Raw genomic sequence first — 25,714 nt, 5'->3', positions numbered from 1 at the left:
AGGGGGGCATGTGAGATGGGGGGGCATGTGAGATGGGGGGTACTGTCTGTATGAGGGGGGGCATGTGAGATGGGGGGTACTGTCTGTATGAGAGGGAGACATGTAAGATGGGGGGTACTGCCTGTATGAGGGGGGGACATGAGATGGGGGGTACTGTCTTTATGAGGGGGGGGGGCATGTGAGATGGGGGGTACTGTCTGTATGAGGGGGGGCATGTGAGATGGGGGGTACTGTCTGTATGAGAGGGAGACATGTAAGATGGGGGGTACTGCCTGTATGAGGGGGGGACATGAGATGGGGGGTACTGTCTTTATGAGGGGGGGGGCATGTGAGATGGGGGGTACTGTCTGTATGAGGGGGGGGGGACATGTGAGATGGGGGGTATTGTCTGTATGAGGGGGGGACATGTGACATGGGGAGGGTACTGTCTGTATGAGGGGGGTACTGTCTGTATGAGGGGGGGACACATGTGAGAGGGGGGGTACTGTCTGTATTGGGGGGGGGACATGTGAGAGGGGGGGTACTGTCTGTATGGGGGGGGGACATGTGAGATGGGGGGGTACTGTCTGTATGAGGGGGGGGACATGTGAGATGGGGGGTACTGTCTGTATGAGGGGGGGACATGTGAGATGGGGGGTAATGTCTGTATGAGGGGGGGGCATGTGAGATGGGGGGTACTGTCTGTATGAGGGGGGGCATGTGAGATGGGGGGTACTGTCTGTATGAGGGGGGGGACATGTGAGATGGGGGGTACTGTCTGTATGAGGGGGGGGCATGTGAGATGGGGGGTAATGTCTGTATGAGGGGGGGGGGACATTTGAGATGGGGGGGTACTGTCTGTATGAGGGGGGGACATGTGAGATGGGGGGTACTGTCTTTATGAGGGGGGCATGTGAGATGGGGGGTACTGTCTGTATGAGGGGGGGGCATGTGAGATGGGGGGTACTGTCTGTATGAGGGGGGGGGCATGTGAGATGGGGGGTACTGTCTGTATGAGGGGGGGGGGCATGTGAGATGGGGGGTACTGTCTGTATGAGGGGGGGTACTGTCATGAGGGGGGGACATGTGAGATGGGGAGGGTACTGTCTGTATGAGGGGGGGGGGACATGTGAGATGGGGGGTATTGTCTGTATGAGGGAGGAACATGTGAGATGGGGGGTACTGTCTGTATGAGGGGGGGGACATGTGAGATTGGGGGGTACTGTCTGTATGAGGGGGGGGGGGCATGTGAGATGGGGGGTACTGTCTGTATGAGGGGGGGCATGTGAGATGGGGGGGGTACTGTCTGTATGAGGGGGGGGACATGTGAGATGGGGGGTACTGTCTGTATGAGGGGGACGACATGTGAGATGGGGGGTACTGTCTGTATGAGGGGGGGGGACATGTGAGATTGGGGGGTACTGTCTGTATGGGGGGGGGCATGTGAGATGGGGGGTACTGTCTGTATGAGGGGGGGACATGTGAGATGGGGGGGTGCTGTCTGTATGAGGGGGGGACATGTGAGATGGGGGGGTGCTGTCTGTATGAGGGGGGGGGACATGTGAGATGGGGGGTACTGGCTGTATGAGGGGGAGACATGTGAGATGGGGGGGGGTACTGGCTGTATGAGGGGGGGACATGTGGGATGGGGGGTACTGTCTGTATGAGGGGGGGGCATGTGAGATGGGGGTACTGTCTGTATGAGGGGGGGGCATGTGAGATGGGGGGTACTGGCTGTATGAGGGGGAGACATGTGAGATGGGGGGGGGGGTACTGGCTGTATAAGGGGGGGCATGTGGGATGGGGGGGTATTGTCTGTCTCAGTCACCATGTTGTGTTCTGTCTTACTAATGCCCTGTCTTCTATTCCAGCCGGTGCCCAGCGTTGCCCACCTGAGGGACGACCCCCACTATTGGCTGGCAGAGACTAAGGTAAGGCTGTGACCTGCGGCGCTCCCGCTGTAATAGACCAGGATAGTCCGTGCTGGCAGCGTCCGGCTCTGCACTGGAATGTCTCCTCCTAATAAAGTCTCTCTGGGCCTCTGGATATGATGGGGAAATGTCGGCGCTGTACGATGCATCTGCCTGGAGCGAGCAGCTGTGCGCAAAACCGGCCACACAGGCTGCAGCAGCTGGACCAGATCAGTGTGCTCGCTCCCCCCCTCCTCTATCACGGCTCTTATATACTTGTGATTTATCGGAGTGTACTATACACAGGACGTGCTGTACGCTCTCATACCGCACTGTATGCACAGACATCAGACCTTCTTATACACAGGCATATGAGACCTCTGCTGCCTCCTAATATACAGACATCAGACCTCCACTGCCTCCTAATATACAGACATGAGACCTCCACTGCCTCCTAATATACAGACATCAGACCTCCGCTGCCTCCTAATATACAGACATCAGACCTCCGCTGCCTCCTAATATACAGACATGAGACCTCCGCTGCCTCCTAATATACAGACATGAGACCTCCGCTGCCTCCTAATATACAGACATCAGACCTCCGCTGCCTCTTAATACACAGACATCAGACCTCCGCTGCCTCCTAATATACAGACATGAGACCTCTGCTGCCTCCTAATATACAGACATCAGACCTCCGCTGCCTCCTAATATACAGACATCAGACCTTCTTATACACAGACATCAGACCTCCGCTGCCTCCTAATATACAGACATCAGACCTCCGCTGCCTCCTTAGTAGTTTATCCCCTGACCTAATATACAGATGCAGGGTATATAGTGACCTCCCCTCACCTCTCAGTATACAAACCTTGGGGCACACTGACCCTGTCCTCCGGGGTCCTAATATGCAGACACACTAATGTATAAGGAACGTTGTGCTCTTGGCAGTCGTCTGTGGCCTCTTTGCCTGGATATTAGAAATGATTGTACTGCTGGAGGCCAAGTGGCCAATGTCCAGAAATACAGATGTGTCTGCGCTGTGCGGGGGCCAGGGACACCTGCAGAATATATTCCCCCTATTATAATGCTGGAGCGGGGTCACCTGGCAGCGGCGCGCCGTGCACCGCTCTCACCAGTCCTCCCAGGAATCAGGATTTTGCAGGGAGAAGGGAAAATGAAATGATTTGTGCAGCAGAAGCTTTTGTCGTAGCTGCCAGTAATGTGGTGAGAGCTTCACTGCTTTATTGTGTCTGGCAACGGCCGTAATTGGTTATGGAAAAACGATGGCAACGACTGATGGCGCAGAAGGCCAAGAGCAGGAAGTGTGGAGCGGCCATGACGGCTCAGAGCAGCAACTCGCCAGATCTCATCAGCAAAAAGAGAGAGTAAAGTGAGCAGCCAGATACAGACGTCTGCAGGGAAGAAGGGGCGCGGGGATACACTAAGGGTTAGGGGGTCACAGATGGGGGGCGGGGATACACTGAGGGTTAGGGGGTCACAGATGGGGCGCGGGGATACACTGAGGGTTAGGGGGTCACAGATGGGGCGCGGGGATACACTGAGGGTTAGGGGGTCACAGATGGGGCGTGGGGATACACTGAGGGTTAGGGGGTCACAGATGGGGGGCGGGGATACACTGAGGGTTAGGGGGTCACAGATGGGGGGCGGGGATACACTGAGGGTTAGGGGGTCACAGATGGGGCGCGAGGATACACTGAGGGTTAGGGGGTCACAGATGGGGCGCGGGGATACACTGAGGGTTAGGGGGTCACAGATGGGGCGTGGGGATACACTGAGGGTTAGGGGGTCACAGATGGGGCGCGGGGATACACTGAGGGTTAGGGGGTCACAGATGGGGCGCGGGGATACACTGAGGGTTAGGGGGTCACAGATGGGGCGCGGGGATACACTGAGGGTTAGGGGGTCACAGATGGGGCGCGGGGATACACTGAGGGTTAGGGGGTCACAGATGGGGCGCGGGGATACACTGAGGGTTAGGGGGTCACAGATGGGGCGCGGGGATACACTGAGGGTTAGGGGGCACAGATGGGGCGCGGGGATACACTGAGGGTTAGAGGGTCACAGATGGGGCGCGGGATACACTGAGGGTTAGGGGGTCACAGATGGGGCGCGGGGATACACTGAGGGTTAGGGGGTCACAGATGGGGCGCGGGGATACACTGAGGGTTAGGGGGTCACAGATGGGGCGCGGGGATACACTGAGGGTTAGGGGGTCACAGATGGGGCGCGGGGATACACTGAGGGTTAGGGGGTCACAGATGGGGCGCGGGGATACACTGAGGGTTAGGGGGTCACAGATGGGGCGCGGGGATACACTGAGGGTTAGGGGGTCACAGATGGGGCGCGGGGATACACTGAGGGTTAGGGGGTCACAGATGGGGCGCGGTGATACACTGAGGGTTAGGGGGTCACAGATGGGGCGCGGGGATACACTGAGGGTTAGGGGGTCACAGATGGGGCGCGGGGATACACTGAGGGTTAGGGGGTCACAGATGGGGAGCGGGGATACACTGAGGGTTAGGGGGTCACAGATGGAACGCGGGGATACACTGAGGGTTAGGGGGTCACAGATGGGGCGCGGGGATACACTGAGGGTTAGGGGGTCACAGATGGGGCACGGGGATACACTGAGGGTTAGGGGGTCACAGATGGGGCGCGGGGATACACAGGAGGGTTAGGGGGTCACAGATGGGGCGCGGGGATATACTGAGGGTTAGGGGGTCACAGATGGGGCGCGGGGATACACTGAGGGTTAGGGGGTCACAGATGGGGCGCGGGGATACACTGAGGGTTAGGGGTCACAGATGGGGCGCGGGGATACACAGGAGGGTTAGGGGGTCACAGATGGGGGCGGGGATACACTGAGGGTTAGGGGGTCACAGATGGGGCGCGGGGATACACTGAGGGTTAGGGGGTCACGGATGGGGCGCGGGGATACACTGAGGGTTAGGGGGTCACGGATGGGGCGCGGGGATACACAGGAGGGTTAGGGGGTCACGGATGGGGGGATACACAGAGGAGAGTTAGGGGGTCACGGATGGGGGGATACACGGAGGGTTAGGGGGTCACGGATGGGGGGGGATACACAGAGGAGAGTTAGGGGGTCACGGATGGGGAGCGGGATATACAGGAGAAGGTCAGAAGCTTGGGCGTGGGGACATACAGAAGGGGGTCACAGAAGTACGTACGTGGGGGTGCTGGGGGGCGCTGTGCTGTAGCTTGTATAAGGTCTGTACGAGGATTGTGGGGTATTTGTTCAGGGTAATATTTTATGGATGTGCAGGATTATTAACCCCATCCTGACGTGTCACAACATCGTGCCGGCTCTAGATTACAACACCCACCTGCGAAAGAAAAAGATTTCCTCTCCCTGCAGTTTAACCATTTATATGCCACAGTCTATTTTGAATGTTAACCCCTCTGTCACCCATTCACCTCCCCTACCCGCGACCACAGACTACCAAGCACTTGTACTAGGATTGCGGTCACAGTGCATCACATTGTATTTGGGATTACACCTCCTAGTGCCAAAGTAACATTTAATTAAAAAAGCAAAAAACGAAATATCATAAAAATAATAAAAGTTCAAATAAACCTCATTTTAGACAAACAAAACAATATTAAAACCTAATTGGCGTCGCCAGAACTGTAAAACGCTGATCTAAGTCCCTGTGTACATACATTACTTATCCTGTACTGATCCTGAGTTATATCCTGTATTATACCCCAGAGCTGTACTCACTATTCTGCTGGTGAGGTCACTGTGTACATACATTACATTACTTATCCTGTACTGATCCTGAGTTATATCCTGTATTATGCTCCAGAGCTGCACTCACTATTCTGCTGGTGAGGTCACTGTGTACATACATTACATTACTTATCCTGTACGGATCCTGAGTTATATCCTGTATTATACTCCAGAGCTGTACTCACTATTCTGCTGGTGAGGTCACTGTGTACATACATTACATTACTTATCCTGTACTGATCCTGAGTTATATCCTGTATTATACTCCAGAGCTGTACTCACTATTCTGCTGGTGAGGTCACTGTGTACATTACATTACTTATCCTGTACTGATCCTGAGTTATATCCTGTATTATACCCCAGAGCTGTACTCACTATTCTGCTGGTGAGGTCACTGTGTATATACATTACATTACTTATCCTGTACTGATCCTGAGTTATATCCTGTATTATACTCCAGAGCTGTACTCACTATTCTGCTGGTCACTGTGTACATACATTACATTACTTATCCTGTACTGATCCTGAGTTATATCCTGTATTATACTCCAGAGCTGCACTCACTATTCTGCTGGTGAGGTCACTGTGTGCATACATTACATTACTTATCCTGTACTGATCCTGAGTTATATCCTGTATTATACCCCAGAGCTGTACTCACTATTCTGCTGGTGAGGTCACTGTGTACATACATTACATTACTTATCCTGTACTGATCCTGAGTTATATCCTGTATTATACTCCAGAGCTGTACTCACTATTCTGCTGGTGCGGTCACTGTGTATATACATTACATTACTTATCCTGTACTGATCCTGAGTTATATCCTGTATTATACTCCAGAGCTGTACTCACTATTCTGCTGGTGAGGTCACTGTGTATATACATTACATTACTTATCCTGTACTGATCCTGAGTTATATCCTGTATTATACTACAGAGCTGTACTCACTATTCTGCTGGTGAGGTCACTGTGTACATACATTATATTACTTATCCTGTACTGATCCTGAGTTATTTCCTGTATTATCTCTATAGATTCTGCCGCTGATCCATATAATAGTGATTGAGGGGCCCGGGGGATGGTTATATTAAGTGAAGACATTTCGGGATTGTTGTTGTTATTTTAATATTCTTATTATTTTTCAGACAAAACTCCATTGGATTTGTGAGGAGCTGAAGGAGCGCGATGAGCGGGAGAGGAAGCTCCGCAGTCAGCACCAGCAGTGTCAGGAACAGCTGAAGGAACACAAACTTAAGAAAGAAGCCGAGAAAGACGAGCGGCGCCTCCATATTAACAAGCTGGAGCAGCAACTGGAGGAGGCTCACCAGGAGAAGAAAGGTAGGGGGCGCTCCGCAGGGACCTGAATCTGCTGCGCACATGGACATCCTGTGTTTTGGGTCACGTGAGGCGCTCGGCCGAGGAGCTGACAATCCTCCCCTCATAGTGACAGCGGCTGGAGAGGAAGTCTTCTGCATCAGCAGATTTCAGGGGTGTGAGGTATGCGAATCATGTGACTGCCGATAGACGCCAACCTCCAGATATTGCTTAGTGAGCAGAACAACTTTTTATTTATTTATTTATTTATTTATTGCCTTTTGTAATTTTTTTAATGTGCAGAAAATCGTAAATACTCTTTATTTTATACACAATGGCTCTGGGAGAACAAAGATATAATTCAACACAGACGGTAACATGTATTGTGTGCTGATCTCTAGTGATGTCACCGCTGATCTCTAGTGATGGATAGGCTGTATTCTCAGTGATGTCACCGCTGATCTCTAGTGATGGATAGGATGTAATCTCAGTAATGTCACCGCTGATCTCTAGGGAATGGATAGGCTGTATTCTCAGTGATGTCACCGCTGATCTCTAGTGATGGATAGGCTGTATTCTCAGTGATGTCACCGCTGATCTCTAGTGATGGATAGGCTGTATTCTCAGTGATGTCACCGCTGATCTCTAGGGAATGGATAGGCTGTATTCTCAGTGATGTCACCGCTGATCTCTAGTGATGGATAGGCTGTATTCTCAGTGATGTCACCGCTGATCTCTAGTGATGGATAGGCTGTATTCTCAGTGATGTCACTGCTGATCTCTAGTGATAGATAGGCTGTATTCTCAGTGATGTCACCGCTGATCTCTAGTGATGGATAGGCTGTATTCTCAGTGATGTCACCGCTGATCTCTAGTGATGGATAGGCTGTATTCTCAGTGATGTCACCGCTGATCTCTAGTGATGGATAGGATGTATTCTCAGTGATGTCACTGCTAATCTCTAGTGAATGGATAGGCTGTATTCTCAGTGATGTCACCGCTGATCTCTAGTGATGGATAGGATGTATTCTCAGTGATGTCACTGCTGATCTCTAGTGATGGATAGGCTGTATTCTCAGTGATATCACCGCTGATCTCTAGTGATGGATAGGATGTATTCTCAGTGATGTCACTGCTGATCTCTAGTGATGGATAGGCTGTATTCTTAGTGATGTCACCGCTGATCTCTAGTGATGGATAGGATGTATTCTCAGTGATGTCACCGCTGATCTCTAGTGATGGATAGGATGTATTCTCAGTGATGTCACCGCTGATCTCTAGTGATGGATAGGATGTATTCTCAGTGATGTCACCGCTGATCTCTAGTGATGGATAGGCTGTATTCTCAGTGATGTCACCGCTGATCTCTAGTGATGGATATGATGTATTCTCAGTGATGTCACCGCTGATCTCTAGTGATGGATAGGATGTATTCTCAGTGATGTCACCGCTGATCTCTAGTGATGGATAGGCTGTATCCTCAGTGATGTCACCGCTGATCTCTAGTGATGGATAGGCTGTATTCTTAGTGATGTCACCGCTGATCTCTAGTTGTTGCACATAGTTACATATATATTGTTGTTCTGTTTCCTTTGAGTGTTTCGGTGTTGGGGTCTGCGCTGACAATAAGGCACAAGCTATAAACCCGTCAGATCCTGTAATTATATCACAATATCCAGCGGTGCAGTGAATGTGGCCTCATCGCTCTCCATTTAATTTCTACCCCAGGGAGCGCAAGTAATGAAAAAGCTTATAAGCCGAATAAAGAAAACATGAAAAGATAAAGGGGCTAATGAGGGGCGAGATCCGGCTAATCCTGTAAACAGGAATGGAAGTAGCGCGGATTTATTGACATTCCTGTACGTGTAATATTTATATGCACGCGGTCTCCGCCATGTTATCTCCTCGCTCTGTAGTGGATTATTTCTCACCTTGTCCAAAAAATGGTTTCCCACTGACCGACGTCTTCATACGCAACATTCTTTCTGAAGAATCCACAATCGCTGATCACTGTTTATCCCGGTCGATGAATTCTGATATCGTATGAAGTTATTTGCCCTTCAGGATCTATGGAAAGCTGAAATCTCTGCGCTGTTAAGTTTTGCCATTGTGCAATGTTCCGAGGGACTCTATAGAGGACTGCCGGCTCTTCTCTCTGTCTTACAATCTGTACAGCTATTTGCGAGATGACCTCACTGATGTTGTGCGTTGCTGCTCAATGGGGTGCGCGGAGGCTCAATGCGGATACGTGAGCTTGATGTCAGCGCTGACGGAGGTGTTAAGTGTCTCACAAAGGCTACAGTGACAGCTTCCTAGACGGCATGTGGCTGCCACGTCTGGGGGATGAATGAGACCCCAGAGCTGCTGGGAGGTCCGAGCGCTGATGTTCTAAGCACCAATCTCTGGTTTGTTTTATACACTGTGAGAAAGTTCCTGAGACATTTTTGATCAGCGAAGGAATATGGACACTGATGATGAATCGGCTGCTCTCTGCTCCACGTTTAGGGGTTGGCTCACAATCGGGAATCTGCTCCACATCCCTGCACCAGGTCCCCTGGTTACAAGTCATCTGCAGCCAAGATAAAACGATGACGGCCAGGAGAACATCTGCTCGTTGGAATTCCACATCACACATTTTAGGCGCAGCGTGACCTGACCGCAGGGCATCTCCGGGCGTTCTCCATCTTTCATGCTATGACTGGGAGTGTCCTGCTCTCTACCACGGATGCCACCTGTTTGATACCTGCTAATCATCGGGGGTGTTTAGTATGACCTTGTCTTTCACAGTTGCTCATTGGCTTCTGTTTCATTCATTCAGCTTGGAATGGACAATGGAGGGGAGCAGGGAGGTTATCATGTGTCCCCAGCAGGTAGCCATAAACCAATCTACAGAAATGGTTCACTCCCTGGCTCACCAGCTAATGTAAATGTACAACTCCCTGGACAATCCTTTGTTGTTAGCGCATGATTGGAGTTGTAGTTTTTGACCTTTTGACCCTCAGGGTATAATGGGGTTTGAAGACACTGAAGAGCCACAAGTTGGGGTGCACAGCTACGTGGGTTGCAGAAGTTGTGTAGGTGAATGCTGTAAGGGCACAATGGGAGTTGCAGTCAAGAGAAGCAGTGCACTCCAGGTCACCCCTGCATTGGCGCCCGGACTGGACTTGTTCCAATAGATCACCCCTTGGGGCAATCCAATAGTACCCTATTTTCCCATATACCAACTAAAATGTATAACCTTTATTGTAAACTAATCAAAAATATCCACACATTTAAAAAGTATCAGAGCAGTGTCCTTGATTTGGATCTAATGTATTGTAGATATCTCCACTGAGATTATTAGTTGCTGTCTGTCGCTGAGTGTGCCCTGCAACTCGCACTCTGCTTCCTTCGGAGACTGCTCTGATATAGTTAAAAACACCCTACTCAGCCCAGTCTCCGAAGGAAGCAGAGTGTGAGCTGCAGGCACACTCAGCGACAGACAGCAACTAATAATCTCAGTGGAGATATCTACAATACATTAGATCCAAATCAAGGACACTGCTCTGATACTTTTTAAATGTGTGGATATTTTTGATTAGTTTACAATAAAGGTTATACATTTTAGTTGGTATATGGAAAAATAGGGTACTATTGGATTGCCCCAAGGGGTGATCTATTGGAAAAAGTGATTGGATTAACCCTCCATATACTGGTCTTGACCAGTGCATTGATTCGGACTGGACTTGGACTCATCCACATAACATCGAAAGAAGGAGAATGTCCAGCGCCAACTCGTGGAAAAGGAACTTCTTTTTTTGGTTGACTTAGGAAACATCACATGGACTCAAGCAACTTGACGCGTTTCGGCCCACAGTGCCGAAACTTGTCACGTTACTGGAGTCCATGTGATGTTTCCTATGACAACCTAATAAAGAAGTTCCTTTTGCACGAGTTGGCGCTGGACATTCTCCTTCTTTCAATGGGAGTTGTAGTTATGCCGCAGGTTGACCTGTGAGCGATCATTGAATGGTTGGAGAGTGTTACCCAATAGCCTTTGTCCGTCCAGTCATGCTGAGAGTTATAGTTTTGCTACAGCTAGACGCACCCTGGTTATGAAACTCTGATCTAAAGGACAGATTCTCTTGAAAAGTCTGACCAGAAAGAGAGGACGGGAGATTTGTACCAATTCTGCATCCACCATTCCACTTCATCCATCGTGCTGAATCCTGACACTTCTGGGGCTTTGACCAAGATGGTTGCCTAATACAAAAAGCATCTGTTGTTTACCTGTTACATCTTTGCTAAAATTAATTTGATTTCTTTGGCCCATAGAAAACTATTAATAAGTTACAGTGCACAGTTTTGTTTTTTGTTTGTTTTTAGTAAATTCCATCCAATTGTTTTTTAAATGTATGAAGGAATGGGATAAGCGTTTTCTAGTTCCATCTGGCGCTGTTCATCATTAGTTATAAAATCCAACCCGGCTGCTCTTGTTTCTGTTTGTGTCTCCTATCACTAGAGATGATGGCGTCTGTCCAGATAAATCTCACATCCATGGGCGGCCCTTGAGTTTATGCCACATGCTGCCTACAATTGTCAAAAAAATGCACAAAATATTTTATTCTGGCTCCATTCTTGTCTATGTGGATGAGTCCCTGAGGGGAGTTGGTTAGCAGCACATTTTATTCCCATCGGTATCTGGACAATGATTTGTGACATTCCTAAGAGGATTTATTCCCGTGTCCTCCAGTCATCTGGTCATACACTGCGGTTCTCACAATCACCTGATGATCCTTTCCCAGGCGTTGTGCGGCTCTTGTGTTTAGTTCACTGCCTGGATCTTGAATCTTAAATAAAAGGACACTGCCCGGACCCAGCCTGTGCACTGATCTTGATGATCTTCATCACTTCTGCTATAGTGACCCGGCCTGTGCACAATGATCTCCATCACTTCTGCTATAGTGACCCGGCCTGTGCACAATGATCTTCATCACTTCTGCTATAGTGACCCGGCCCGTGCACAATGATCATCATCACTTCTGCTATAGTGACCGGCCTGTGCACAATGATCTTCATCACTTCTGCTATAGTGACCCGGCCCGTGCACAATGATCTCCATCACTTCTGCTATAGTGACCCGGCCTGTGCACAATGATCTCCATCACTTCTTCTATAGTGACCCGGCCTGTGCACAATGATCTTCATCACTTCTGCTATAGTGACTGGTCCGTGCACAATGATCTCCATCACTTCTGCTATAGTTGCCCGGCCTGTGCACAATGATCTCCATCACTTCTGCTATAGTGACCCGGCCTGTGTACAATGATCTCCATCACTTCTGCTATAGTGACCCGGCCTGTGCACAATGCTCTCCATCACTTCTTCTATAGTGACCCGGCCTGTGCACAATGATCTCCATCACTTCTGCTATAGTGACCCGGCCTGTGCACAATGATCTCCATCACTTCTACTATAGTGACCCGGCCTGTGCACAATGATCTTCATCACTTCTGCTATAGTGACCCGGCCCGTGCACAATGATCTCCATCACTTCTGCTATAGTGACCCGGCCCGTGCACAATGATCTCCATCACTTCTGCTATAGTGACTGGCCCGTGCACAATGATCTTCATCACTTCTACTATAGTGACCCGGCCTGTGCACAATGATCTTCATCACTTCTGCTATAGTGACCCGGCCTGTGCACAATGATCTTCATCACTTCTGCTATAGTGACCCGGCCTGTGCACAATGATCTTCATCACTTCTACTATAGTGACCCGGCCTGTGCACAATGATCTCCATCACTTCTGCTATAGTTGCCCGGCCTGTGCACAATGATCTCCATCACTTCTGCTATAGTGACCTGCCCTGTGCACAGTGATCTTCATCACTTCTGCTATAGTGACCCGGCCCGTGCACAGTGATCTCCCTCACTTCTGCTATAGTGACCCGGCCTGTGCACAATGCTCTCCATCACTTCTTCTATAGTGACCCGGCCTGTGCACAGTGATCTCCATCACTTCTGCTATAGTGACCCGGCCTGTGCACAATGATCTCCATCACTTCTACTATAGTGACCCGGCCTGTGCACAATGATCTTCATCACTTCTGCTATAGTGACCCGGCCCGTGCACAATGATCTCCATCACTTCTGCTATAGTGACCCGGCCTGTGCACAATGATCTTCATCACTTCTGCTATAGTGACCCAGCCTGTGCACAATGATCTCCATCACTTCTGCTATAGTGACCCGGCCTGTGCACAATGATCTCCATCACTTCTTCTATAGTGACCCGGCCTGTGCACAATGATCTTCATCACTTCTGCTATAGTTGCCCGGCCTGTGCACAATGATCTCCATCACTTCTGCTATAGTGACCTGCCCTGTGCACAGTGATCTTCATCACTTCTGCTATAGTGACCCGGCCCGTGCACAGTGATCTCCATCACTTCTGCTATAGTGACCCGGCCTGTGCACAGTGATCTCCATCACTTCTGCTATAGTGACCCGGCCTGTGCACAATGATCTCCATCACTTCTACTATAGTGACCCGGCCTGTGCACAATGATCTTCATCACTTCTGCTATAGTGACCCGGCCTGGGCACAATGATCTCCATCACTTCTACTATAGTGACCCGGCCTGGGCACAATGATCTTCATCACTTCTGCTATAGTGACCGGCCTGTGCACAATGATCTCCATCACTTCCACTATAGTGACCCAGCCTGTGCACAATGATCTCCATCACTTCTGCTATAGTGACCCGGCCTGTGCACAATGATCTCCATCACTTCTGCTATAGTGACCCGGCCTGTGCACAATGATCTCCATCACTTCTTCTATAGTGACCCGGCCTGTGCACAATGATCTCCATCACTTCTTCTATAGTGACCCGGCCTGTGCACAATGATCTCCATCACTTCTTCTATAGTGACCCGGCCCGTGCACAATGATCTCCATCACTTCTGCTATAGTGACCCGGCCCGTGCACAATGATCTCCATCACTTCTACTATAGTGACCCAGCCTGTGCACAGTGATCTCCATCACTTCTGCTATAGTGACCCGGCCTGTGCACAACGATCTTCATCACTTCTGCTTTAGTGACCCGGCCTGTGCACAATGATCTCCATCACTTCTTCTATAGTGACCCGGCCTGTGCACAATGATCTCCATCACTTCTTCTATAGTGACCCGGCCTGTGCACAATGATCTCCATCACTTCTGCTATAGTGACCCGGCCCGTGCACAATGATCTCCATCACTTCTTCTATAGTGACCCGCCCTGTGCACAATGATCTCCATCACTTCTTCTATAGAGACCCGGCCTGTGCACAATGATCTCCATCACTTCTTCTATTGTGACCCGGCCTGTGCACAACGATCTTCATCACTTCTGCTATAGTGACCCGGCCTGGGCACAATGATCTCCATCACTTCTGCTATAGTGACCGGCCTGTGCACAATGATCTCCATCACTTCTGCTATAGTGACCCGGCCTGTGCACAATGATCTCCATCACTTCTTCTATAGTGACCCGGCCTGTGCACAATGATCTCCATCACTTCTTCTATAGTGACCCGGCCCGTGCACAATGATCTCCATCACTTCTTCTATAGTGACCCGGCCCGTGCACAATGATCTCCATCACTTCTGCTATAGTGACCCGGCCCGTGCACAATGATCTCCATCACTTCTTCTATAGTGACCCGGCCTGTGCACAACGATCTCCATCACTTCTTCTATAGTGACCCGGCCTGTGCACAATGATCTCCATCACTTCTGCTATAGTGACCGGCCTGTGCACAATGATCTTCATCACTTCTGCTATAGTGACCCGGCCTGGGCACAATGATCTCCATCACTTCTGCTATAGTGACCCGGCCTGGGCACAATGATCTCCATCACTTCTGCTATAGTGACCCGGCCTGGGCACAACGATCTCCATCACTTCTGCTATAGTGACCCGGCCTGTGCACAACGATCTCCATCACTTCTGCTATAGTGACCCGGCCCGTGCACAATGATCTTCATCACTTCTGCTATAGTGACCCGGCCTGTGCACAATGATCTTCATCACTTCTGCTATAGTGACCCGGCCTGGGCACAATGATCTCCATCACTTCTACTATAGTGACCCGGCCTGGGCACAATGATCTTCATCACTTCTGCTATAGTGACCGGCCTGTGCACAATGATCTCCATCACTTCCACTATAGTGACCCAGCCTGTGCACAATGATCTCCATCACTTCTGCTATAGTGACCCGGCCTGTGCACAATGATCTCCATCACTTCTGCTATAGTGACCCGGCCTGTGCACAATGATCTCCATCACTTCTTCTATAGTGACCCGGCCTGTGCACAATGATCTCCATCACTTCTTCTATAGTGACCCGGCCTGTGCACAATGATCTCCATCACTTCTTCTATAGTGACCCGGCCCGTGCACAATGATCTCCATCACTTCTGCTATAGTGACCCGGCCCGTGCACAATGATCTCCATCACTTCTACTATAGTGACCCAGCCTGTGCACAGTGATCTCCATCACTTCTGCTATAGTGACCCGGCCTGTGCACAACGATCTTCATCACTTCTGCTTTAGTGACCCGGCCTGTGCACAATGATCTCCATCACTTCTTCTATAGTGACCCGGCCTGTGCACAATGATCTCCATCACTTCTTCTATAGTGACCCGGCCTGTGCACAATGATCTCCATCACTTCTGCTATAGTGACCCGGCCCGTGCACAATGATCTCCATCACTTCTTCTATAGTGACCCGCCCTGTGCACAATGATCTCCATCACTTCTTCTATAGAGACCCGGCCTGTGCACAATGATCTCCATCACTTCTTCTATTGTGACCCGGCCTGTGCACAACGATCTTCATCACTTCTGCTATAGTGACCCGGCCTGGGCACAATGATCTCCATCACTTCTGCTATAGTGACCGGCCTGTGCACAATGATCTCCATCACTTCTGCTATAGTGACCCGGCCTGTGCACAATGATCTCCATCACTTCTTCTATAGTGACCCGGCCTGTGCACAATGATCTCCATCACTTCTTCTATAGTGACCCGGCCCGTGCACAATGATCTCCATCACTTCTTCTATAGTGACCCGGCCCGTGCACAATGATCTCCATCACTTCTGCTATAGTGACCCGGCCCGTGCACAATGATCTCCATCACTTCTTCTATAGTGACCCGGCCTGTGCACAACGATCTCCATCACTTCTTCTATAGTGACCCGGCCTGTGCACAATGATCTCCATCACTTCTGCTATAGTGACCGGCCTGTGCACAATGATCTTCATCACTTCTGCTATAGTGACCCGGCCTGGGCACAATGATCTCCATCACTTCTGCTATAGTGACCCGGCCTGGGCACAATGATCTCCATCACTTCTGCTATAGTGACCCGGCCTGGGCACAACGATCTCCATCACTTCTGCTATAGTGACCCGGCCTGTGCACAACGATCTCCATCACTTCTGCTATAGTGACCCGGCCCGTGCACAATGATCTCCATCACTTCTACTTTAGTTACCAGCCCATGCGCAATGATTTTAATCACCTCTACTGCCTTGTTGCCTGATGGGTGCTGTGTGTAAACTTCTGCACCTCTTTGATTTGTTTTTCACCCTGTCAAATTGTTAAACCCACAGGATATAGTTTACGGTTCCAGAATTTTAATAGGAGCGAAGTTCTGTGGATACATAGAATCCAATGATTTGAAATCATCGCCCTGGGGCGTTGAAATCTGTTCATGACAAACTACAATTTGCCTTCTCTCCGCAGCCCAGCTGGTTACATTGGAAATTCTTAAACTCATTAACAGTGTTCTTCCCAATGTTTCTCCCTCACTACACCCTCCTGCTCTGTTTTCCACTGCAATAATGAGGAGTTTTTTTGGACACAGCTGCCAGGGTGTTTAGATTTTGGGGAGGGCATGGCCTAGAAGACCTGAATGTCAGGGCACGTCTGTCTTGCATTAAAATTGTAAGTACATCTGATCTCTGTAATCTTGGAGGACTGTCACACTGAACCCATTGAGTGCCTGAAAGGGTCCTGCCGCACACTGCTGGAACTTATCGCCAGTGCTTTTGGTGAGCAAAAGGTTAATGGCATCCTGTTCTGTAGAACGCTGCGGTTTCTGAAATGACTCACTGAACCGAATCCTAAGCACTGTCCCATGTTTGAGGGCTGGGGACGCGACGTGCTCAGAGTTTGTAAACTTGGGGAACAAAAAAAGTCCTTTTGAGTATCTGGCCCGACGTTCCCTGTGTGTCCTCCTCTGATCTTTGCCATTGAGGTTTGTTCATGACCTGAATAGAGTCCCTGGATCCTGCATGGCTCGACCCTGGGAAGTGTGTATGGGAGGGACTACAGAAGGGTTAAAATAAGATGCTTAGTCCGGTCAAAGACATGGTGTATACTGCAACGATGCTCTTAGTCCATCCTCATAGTGACCAACGCACATACACAACCGATATAATGCAGCTCCCAGATCCTACATGAGTGTATAAGTAATAGAAGTGTTTAAAGCGTACCCGTCAGATCCAACAAAAATTTTTTTGAAATATATCACTCGGTACCTAATCCTGACCATGTTCATCTAATTTTTATGTGTTTAGCACCTTTTATTAATTTTTTTATTACACTTTTAATTTAGCTCACTAGGCTGAATTCCTCTCAAAGGAAAGGGGCGTGGCCTCACTGTGCAGGTCTCCGCCCCCTCCCTCAGTATGCTGTCTGCTCACATCTCTCCTAGCATTAGCAACACTACAACTCCCAGCTTTTCCTCACTGACAGTAGCGGGACACAAGCTGACAGTGGGAGGAGCCCTGCGCTCACAGCTGTCAATCAAGGAAGTGTGTCCATGACATAGGTGATGACTCACGGACACAGCAGGACTGGTATGTGTCCAAGCAGGCAGGGGGGACAGTTGTTTGACTGAAATACTTTTCTAATGAAAGCAATTGCCGAACCTATTGGCTATACATGCTTTACAACATATCAAAAAAAAATTTTTATCTGACAGCGCCCTTTTAAGTATTTTTGAAGATTTTTTTTTTATGGCTACTTAATTGTAAGTTTTTGTTGTTTTTGATTATGTAATAAAGTGTCATTTTTACTTAGAAGGTGGTTCCTTAAACTTTTTTTTTTTTTGTGTATAGATCTTTACCTCTTGTAAAAATCCTAGAATCAACACATTTTTAGGATGTCAGTGGCTCATCCACAAATCAGATGTGACCCTGGGCAATGTTTAAGATAATTCTTATTGACAAAGATTAAGTGAAGTATCCGTTTAGTTTAATATCTGATTTATTCTCTGTCTGGGGAGGATGATGGTAAGGAAAATCCGTGGATAGATCTTCATCTTTATTATCTTTTCTTGAAATACATTCCCCAAAAAGATATTTGATCATTGTATTTGCTGATAGTATCTGAGCTATATTAACATTAACACACCGTATATCAGCTACAGTAATACTGCACAGTATATCCGCTATAGTAACAATAAAGCACAGTATAACAGTTATGTCAACATACAATACCTAATCACAAAGATCTATTGGAGTCATTTACTAAAAAATAGCAAATGTTATTGTATACCAATAAAAACAACATGGGACATAAAAAACACACTGGAAGAAACTCCCACATGGGGGCGACTGGAACAAAAGGGCGTCATTACCTGCTATCACATGTAAACATAATACACTTTACAATTCAAGGGCAGAAATTATGCATTGCATATAAGTGAAAGACAAATATATAGAAGAGCAAGCATAAAATACAGACCCGATGGAAAGGTTACAAGAAAATAGAGCAGGAGCGACGCCACCCCAATGTACGTTTCGGTACTATCCTTGTCCCAGAGTGCAGCAGAAGATGTTAGTTGTACCCAGCAAGCTGTATGTAAACTGGTACAAAGAGAGTGAGAAGTTTTATAAAAGAACAACATATGGGTTGACCAAGGAAGTCAAGGATGGAAAAGTCCCAGCAATATACTGTAAACAATGACATATGATTAACCCTCAAACTGATGTTAAAATTGAGACATTAGCAGTATATCCTTATATGAAGGACATATCTGAGCCCGCACACAAACGCCAAGGTTTATACAATATACAGGTTTCTTTACTCACTCTAGTATTTCATTTTTTGTACCTAATCTTAGGACTGCATTACAAAGCACCAATCTCCTTTACTGACATCTATTATACAGAGCAATGAGCGATCGAGAAACAACGATGTTTAAACGTGTCAAAACTCTGCGTCAGCTGACAAACAAACATTTTTGTTTTCTTGTTTGTCATTTGCTGTCTGAGCATCGACCCTGTTACACTGGGCAATTATTGCTGATAATCACTTATGTAATTGGGCCCTCAGAGTTTTGACCAGTAAGAGGGGGGATTCTTATGATCCCGCGAGTCAGGCCGGAGTTTGGCTGCAGTTTCGGGTATAAAGTTAGTAGTTTAGTATGGAACTCTTCATGAGAAACAGAGTAAAGTCAAGGATACTTGGCAGCTTCTAAATGGATTGGAGATTGGGATTGAATTATATCGTTGATCAGTGATTAATCTGCATCTGCTCAGGAGATGATGGGTATTTCTGTCTCACACCGTTCTGATGAAACCTATAAAGAGGGTAGACGGCGACAATCACTTGCCGGAGAGTAAATAATTTTAAAGTGTAACTCCAATGATGGTCTGGCAGCAGGATATCCATTTTAATCTTACTTCAACTTCATAGCCCGAGAGTACAGCGATTAGGTAAGGATTTGCTGGATGTCCAATAGACTTGCATGATCCTGATCACTGTAGTATCGGACCACAAAGTCACTAGGAGACCAAAACCTGTATCATGCTGCCGGAGCATCATCGGAGTAATGCTTTTTAATCAGGAAAGAAATCGGTGACAACCCAATAACATAGAACAAACAGTCCGGAGCCCAATCTGACTAAAAAAAATGTTCCATGACCAGAATTAAAGGGGTACTCCGCTGCTCAGCGCTTGGAACAAACTGTTCCGAACGCTGGGGTCGGTACCAGGAGCTAGTGACGTCATAGCCCCGCCTACTTTGTGACATCACACACCGCCCCCTCAATGCAAGTCTATGGGAGGGGGCATGACGTCAGTGTCAAGACCCTCCCCTCCCATGGACTTGCATTGAGGGGGCGGGTCTTGACATCATGAGGGGGCGGGGCTGTGATGTCACAAGCTTCCGGCTCCAGCGTTCGGAACAGTTTGTTCCTAATGCTGAGCAGCGGAGTACCCCTTAAATCCCTGCAACACTGATCTGTCCAGTTTGAAAGTTGGAGGCAACTTTCTGTAGAATTTTGTTGATCGTGAGTGACGTTAGAGCCTCATAATTTATCTGTCTGAGAAGCCAAGGAGGAGATGATAAATGAAATAAATATAGATACATACACACACATACAGCAGGTGAAATAAGTATTGAACTTCACCATTTTTCTCACAAAATATATTTCCAGTTGCTTTTGACATGAAATGTTTCCTAGATGTTGGTCACAACCCAAGTAATACAAAGAGACCAAAACAAATAAGATCAGAAATGATGTGTAATAATGTGACATAACACAGGGAAACCGTATTGAAGACTCTTCCTGATATTTAATTAATACTTCGTACAAAAGCCTTTGTTGGGAATGATGGCTTCATGACTGTATGGAGAAATGAAAGGCATACATTACTCTGGGGGGATTCTGGCTCATTCTACCACAAGAACAGTCTTCAAATCTTAAAGGTTCTGCGTGCCTCTTCTATGGATCATGATCTTCCGTTCAGGTGATTCTAGTAACTTTATTTTTGGTCTGTGAAACCATCTGAGAGATTCCTGTGTGTTTTGAGATCATTGTCCTGAAATGTCCGCCCCCGTTTCACCTTAATCATCCTGGTAGATGGCGGCAGATTTTGCCAATAAACACATCAGAGAGACGATCTTAGGGAAGCATAAAAAGGTGAAACACTAATATGTAAACTTTTGGTTTTCTCTTGTGCATCATTTTTTTTTTCTGACATAGTTAATTAAATCCAGGTTGGTGGAAGTAAATGGATCTTCCAGCTTTGGAGAACGTGGTTACGGTGTTGGCGGCTCATGTATGCACATCACTAGGGGCTTCTTACGTTCAGCTGGGACCCCGGCTTCTCTTGTTGTTGGAGGAGCCTGTTCTTTTATCTTGCTTTTTTTTCTTCTGTCTTCAATGCTTCTTATTTCACTTCACACTTTGTAGAATCTGTTTACTTGGATCTGTTTACAGGAACATCAGTTGTCAGGTCACAGGTAGCTAAGAGACCCAGACGGATGCCGAACACTTTGCCAAAAGAAATAAAAAAGTGGCTGTATTTAGGTCTGAAAGAGCCAGAAATGAGAATTCCATCCTCGCGTGATGGCTCCCCTGAACCATCGGGGACTAGTAATTATTTTGTTCTATTTGGAATGCTGGGAATTTTAATTTTGCAACCTCTGGAGGTCCACAGTTTGAAGTCCACTGTTATAAACCATTCTATTAGTACTTAGATTTTTATCACTTTAGTGAAGGTTTTATGAATGTTGCCTGCCATCCTGTGCCTTGAATCTGAATGGTGGAGACTATGCTAGAAAGCCTAGAATACGGTAAGAGTTTCTCCATAAGCTGCAGGTTGCTCTGCGTGTCGCTGTCGTGCAGCTGAAGGAGTTAATGCTGTAAAGTTGTGCTTAGATGGTGGTGTACATTGTAATTAATATGTTGGCAGATATATATGGAGCCGGTGTCAGTGATTTATGGATCTAGTATTTCTGTTCCTCAAGGTCTGTCTTTATTTGGTGTATATCACTGGGCGGGGGTGAGGTGTGCGCCGGCTCAGGGAGGATGCACAATCTGCACTACCTGTCACTTTTGATATGTGAGGATCATTTTCTGCATTTTTTCTGCACGGCCAGGCGTTCCGATCGCAGTATAGATAATGCAATAAGGGGACCAGTGGTTTGTGAACAATAAAGCACAGGGGACACCTCGGCTAATCAATCACCTGCACTTTATGGCTGAGTGAATCTTGGCCAGGGAGCGAGGTAGCGGAGTTTTCAGTGTATCTGCTCGCACTGTAACAAACAGCCCTTCAGGTTCTGTTCATTGGATTTTAGTTGACGGACTATTCATTTGTGGTCATGCACATTAGATCAAAGTTGATAAAAATAGACAATTTCAACCAAACAAAAGATAATTTTTTTTTTTTTTTTTACCCAACTGATGACCTCATCTTCTAGGAAGGCGTCATCCATATTGGGAATGTTCATCCAGTAGTTTCTGGTATTAGGTCATTCAATACACTTTTAATGGAGAGGTGCTGCATGTCCCATTTAACAAATGGCTTGAAGGTCTGTGTAAAAAAAAGTTTACGGAGCGAACTCTGTGAAGTCTAAGTGGTTCACGTGGTGTACAAAACAGTGCAGCCCAAAAAAATGTAAAATACAAACGCCTTTATTGTACGAGAAGGTGGCGCATTGTCTAGACCAGGGGTCTGCAACCTTTAAGACAAAAAGAGCCACTTGGACCCGTTTCCAAAGGAAAAAAAAAACTGGGAGCCGCAAAACCATTGCAACATTTAAAACAAATTTAACACTGCATATATTGTTTCTTACCTTAATGCTATATATAATGCTATATATATTTTCACTTAACAATGTTTAGGCCCAGGCCTGGGGTGGTCTTTTTTATTTAGGCCCAGGCCTGGGTGGGCTTTTTTAGTTAGGCCCAGGCCTGGGGTGGGCTTTTTTAGTTAGGCCCAGGCCTGGGGTGGGCTTTTTTAGTTAGGCCCAGGCCTGGGGTGGGCTTTTTTAGTTAGGCCCAGGCCTGGGGTGGGCTTTTTTTTAGTTAGGCCCAGACCTGGGGTGGGCTTTTTTAGTTAGGCCTAGGCCCCAGGGTGGGCTTTTTTTGTTAGGCTCTAACTAAAAAAGCCCACCCCAGGCCTGGGCCTAACTAAAAAAGCCCACCCCAGGCCTGGGCCTAAATGTTGGGGTGAGCCTGGGGTGGGCTTTTTTAGTTAGGCCCAGGCCTGGGGTGGGCTTTTTTAGTTAGGCCCAGGCCTGGGGTGGGCTTTTTTTTAGGCCCAGGCCTGGGGTGGGCTTTTTTTTAGGCCCAGGCCTGGGGTGGGCTTTTTTTAGGCCTAGGCATGGGGTAGGCTGGGGAGAGGGGGGTTAATGCTGCCGCGGGGTGAGGGGTTAACCAACAGTTAACGCTGCCGCTGCCATGGGATGGGCCTGGTGAGGGGTTAAGTTACCCCTCACCACATGGCAGCGGTAGGCCTCTCACCCTGCGGCAGCGATAACATATTATCATTTCTATAGGTCAACTGTGTAGCACTAGGGTCCCTTTTTATGGAACTTATCACTTCCTCCTCAAGGTTGCTAATAAAAAGTTTAATATAGTGTCCCCCCCCGGCCTCTTCCCACGTCATCACGTTACGTTCCCCCTATGCAGTGATGCGTCCGATCATGTGACTCCTCCCATGTGCGTGCTTCGCATCTTCATAACGTAAGTTTGTTTACATTCACATTCGATGCGTATTCTCCATTTTATAATTATAAGTTATTATCTTATTATATTCTCCAAAACCCCCTATCCCAACCTATATCCCTTATTATTTGTTATATTTCTGGCTTATGAGTTTCCCCTCTCTATTTTTATATAACTTCATTTGCCCCCGTATGATGTCCATATTCACTATTATAGTATGTTTTAACCAGATATTTTTAGATTAATGATTATTTAATACTTCAATTTCTTAAGGTGTTAATTATATGGGAATTATTTATGATAAATTAGGGGTGACAATGTGATGTGACTAACGTGATGACGTAGGAAGACGACCTTATCAGAGATTGGCTGAATGTATAAACAATAATATAGAACACCTGGGGGAGAGACGTGGGGTCTCGCCATTGGCTGGAATGTACTCTGCGACATAGAACGCCCACAAACGGAGGGGTTTTAAACCCGGTTCCTTCTGGCGAAATGTCGGGGGATGGGGACACTATATTAAACTTTTAATTAGCAACCTTCTAGGTGGATTGAGGAGGAAGTGATAAGTTCCGTAAAAAGGGACCCTAGTCCTACACAGTTGATCTATAGAAATGATAATATGGGAAAAAGCACTATGATAAACCCTCCAGTATATTAGAGGTCCAGAGGGACCCAGAACCAACCAAAGATTGTGTTTTTAATACACTTTTTGTATTATTTGCACCTAGTTTTTAGGATTTTTTGAGATAAAAATAAGTTATATTTTAATGGGAAACCCTAGTGAAAGGGTCTAGTCCCGGAGGGGTTTTTATACCCCAAAGGGAATTGTGAATAAAAGTAATTGTATACCTTGGGTGCTCCCAAGGGAGATTTGAAATAATACCTCAATATGTTGCATACCCCTGCTGTACAGATGGATCCAAAAACGCACCAATATCTGCGTGCCAAAAAAAGGTAAAACACAAGTTGGATTTATTATTATTCAAATACTGTTGGAAGAGTTGTACGTCCACTACACCAGATTTCCAGACAATCAAATAAATATAATCTATGTACAACACTATATTATGGAAAAGAGGATTGCTGCTGTTCAAGATATTGGCGGGAATGTAACGCTGGTGTGCAACTGCAAAATTGCATGCATAGTGTTTTCATTTTGCACATTGACCAAATTATAAAATTTTGTGCTGATTTTCTGTTTCCCGCGGTGCCTTTGTCATATTTTTGTTGTTATGCGTTTCCGGGGCGTGTGGGTAGCAGATGCATCGACTGTTGCGCTGAATTAAACACTTGCACAGAAATAATTTTTCCAGTGACCAGCTGGCGTAGGAGTGTGAGTTTTCAACCTCTTTTTGCACTATCCAGGGACATCCTGTAGTTTACACAAATGTATGAAGTGACGAACCCCACGTAATAGTTTGCACAGTAATCGGGAAAACCACACACTTGCACAGCAGCTTGCACTTTGTGGAAATATCTGCGCTTCTGCTAAATCCCACCCATTGTGTTTTTCCTTTAGGAGAGTGTCATAAAGACATGTGGAGTTTAATAGGCCAATTTTGCTTCAATGGGAATTCTGTGAAGGAATATACAAAGCAACTTTCAAGTCAGTGTTTTACTCCAATTAGGAGTCTTAGAACATGACTGGGAATATATGCCAAGAAATGCACATTCTATCCTCATTGTATTGTGGTAACGTAACCCCAGTGCAATGCTTTGTCTCATACTCTAGTTGCCAGGCCTCTGGCCTTAAAAAGAACTACCCTGAGATCTGACAGACACATTCGAGGGGCTTTTTGAGAAATAAAGCTTCAGCTCTTTAGACACTGCAGCCTCTTCCAGCCTTTCCTTGTGTTGCTTCTGATTTAGGACATTTTCCAGTTCATCTGTGTCCAGCTTGGAGTGAAGGGCCACACTTAGACGCAGTCTTTGCACCGCAGCAATGAGCATTCAGTGTGGGACATATAAATCTCTTCCTTAACGCCCCAACCACACAGCTCGGTGTTATTAGTATTAGAGAGATCTGCATGTCAAGAAGTCAATTCTGATGCTCTCAGGACGAAAACCGCAAATCGCTATGGGTTTGTGCAAGTGCATCCGCCAGGACCACCCAGCACGCTTCAAGGCTCGCTGTCCGTAATTCAGAGAACACCCTGTAAATTAAAGCACAGCTCCAGCTTTAACAATTCAGTTTTAATGTAAAGTTC

General features: G+C 47.3%; 1 protein-coding gene across 9 annotated transcripts in view; it reads left to right on the top strand.

The window, feature by feature from the left end:
• CEP128 (centrosomal protein 128) overlaps positions 1–25,714 on the top strand; it is a 147,897-nt gene that overhangs the window by 55,711 nt on the left and 66,472 nt on the right. For all 9 annotated transcript variants that reach the window (XM_056546709.1, XM_056546707.1, XM_056546706.1 and 6 more), the window contains exons 18-19: positions 1,851–1,910; positions 6,817–7,009. In XM_056546709.1, the coding sequence (XP_056402684.1) occupies positions 1,851–1,910; positions 6,817–7,009 (253 nt within the window). The remainder of the gene's footprint in view (positions 1–1,850; positions 1,911–6,816; positions 7,010–25,714) is intronic.

Source organism: Hyla sarda, chromosome 11, assembly GCF_029499605.1.
Source record: "Hyla sarda isolate aHylSar1 chromosome 11, aHylSar1.hap1, whole genome shotgun sequence".
In the NCBI taxonomy this organism is placed as follows: domain Eukaryota; kingdom Metazoa; phylum Chordata; class Amphibia; order Anura; family Hylidae; genus Hyla; species Hyla sarda.
This window is presented reverse-complemented; position numbering and strand designations above follow the sequence as displayed.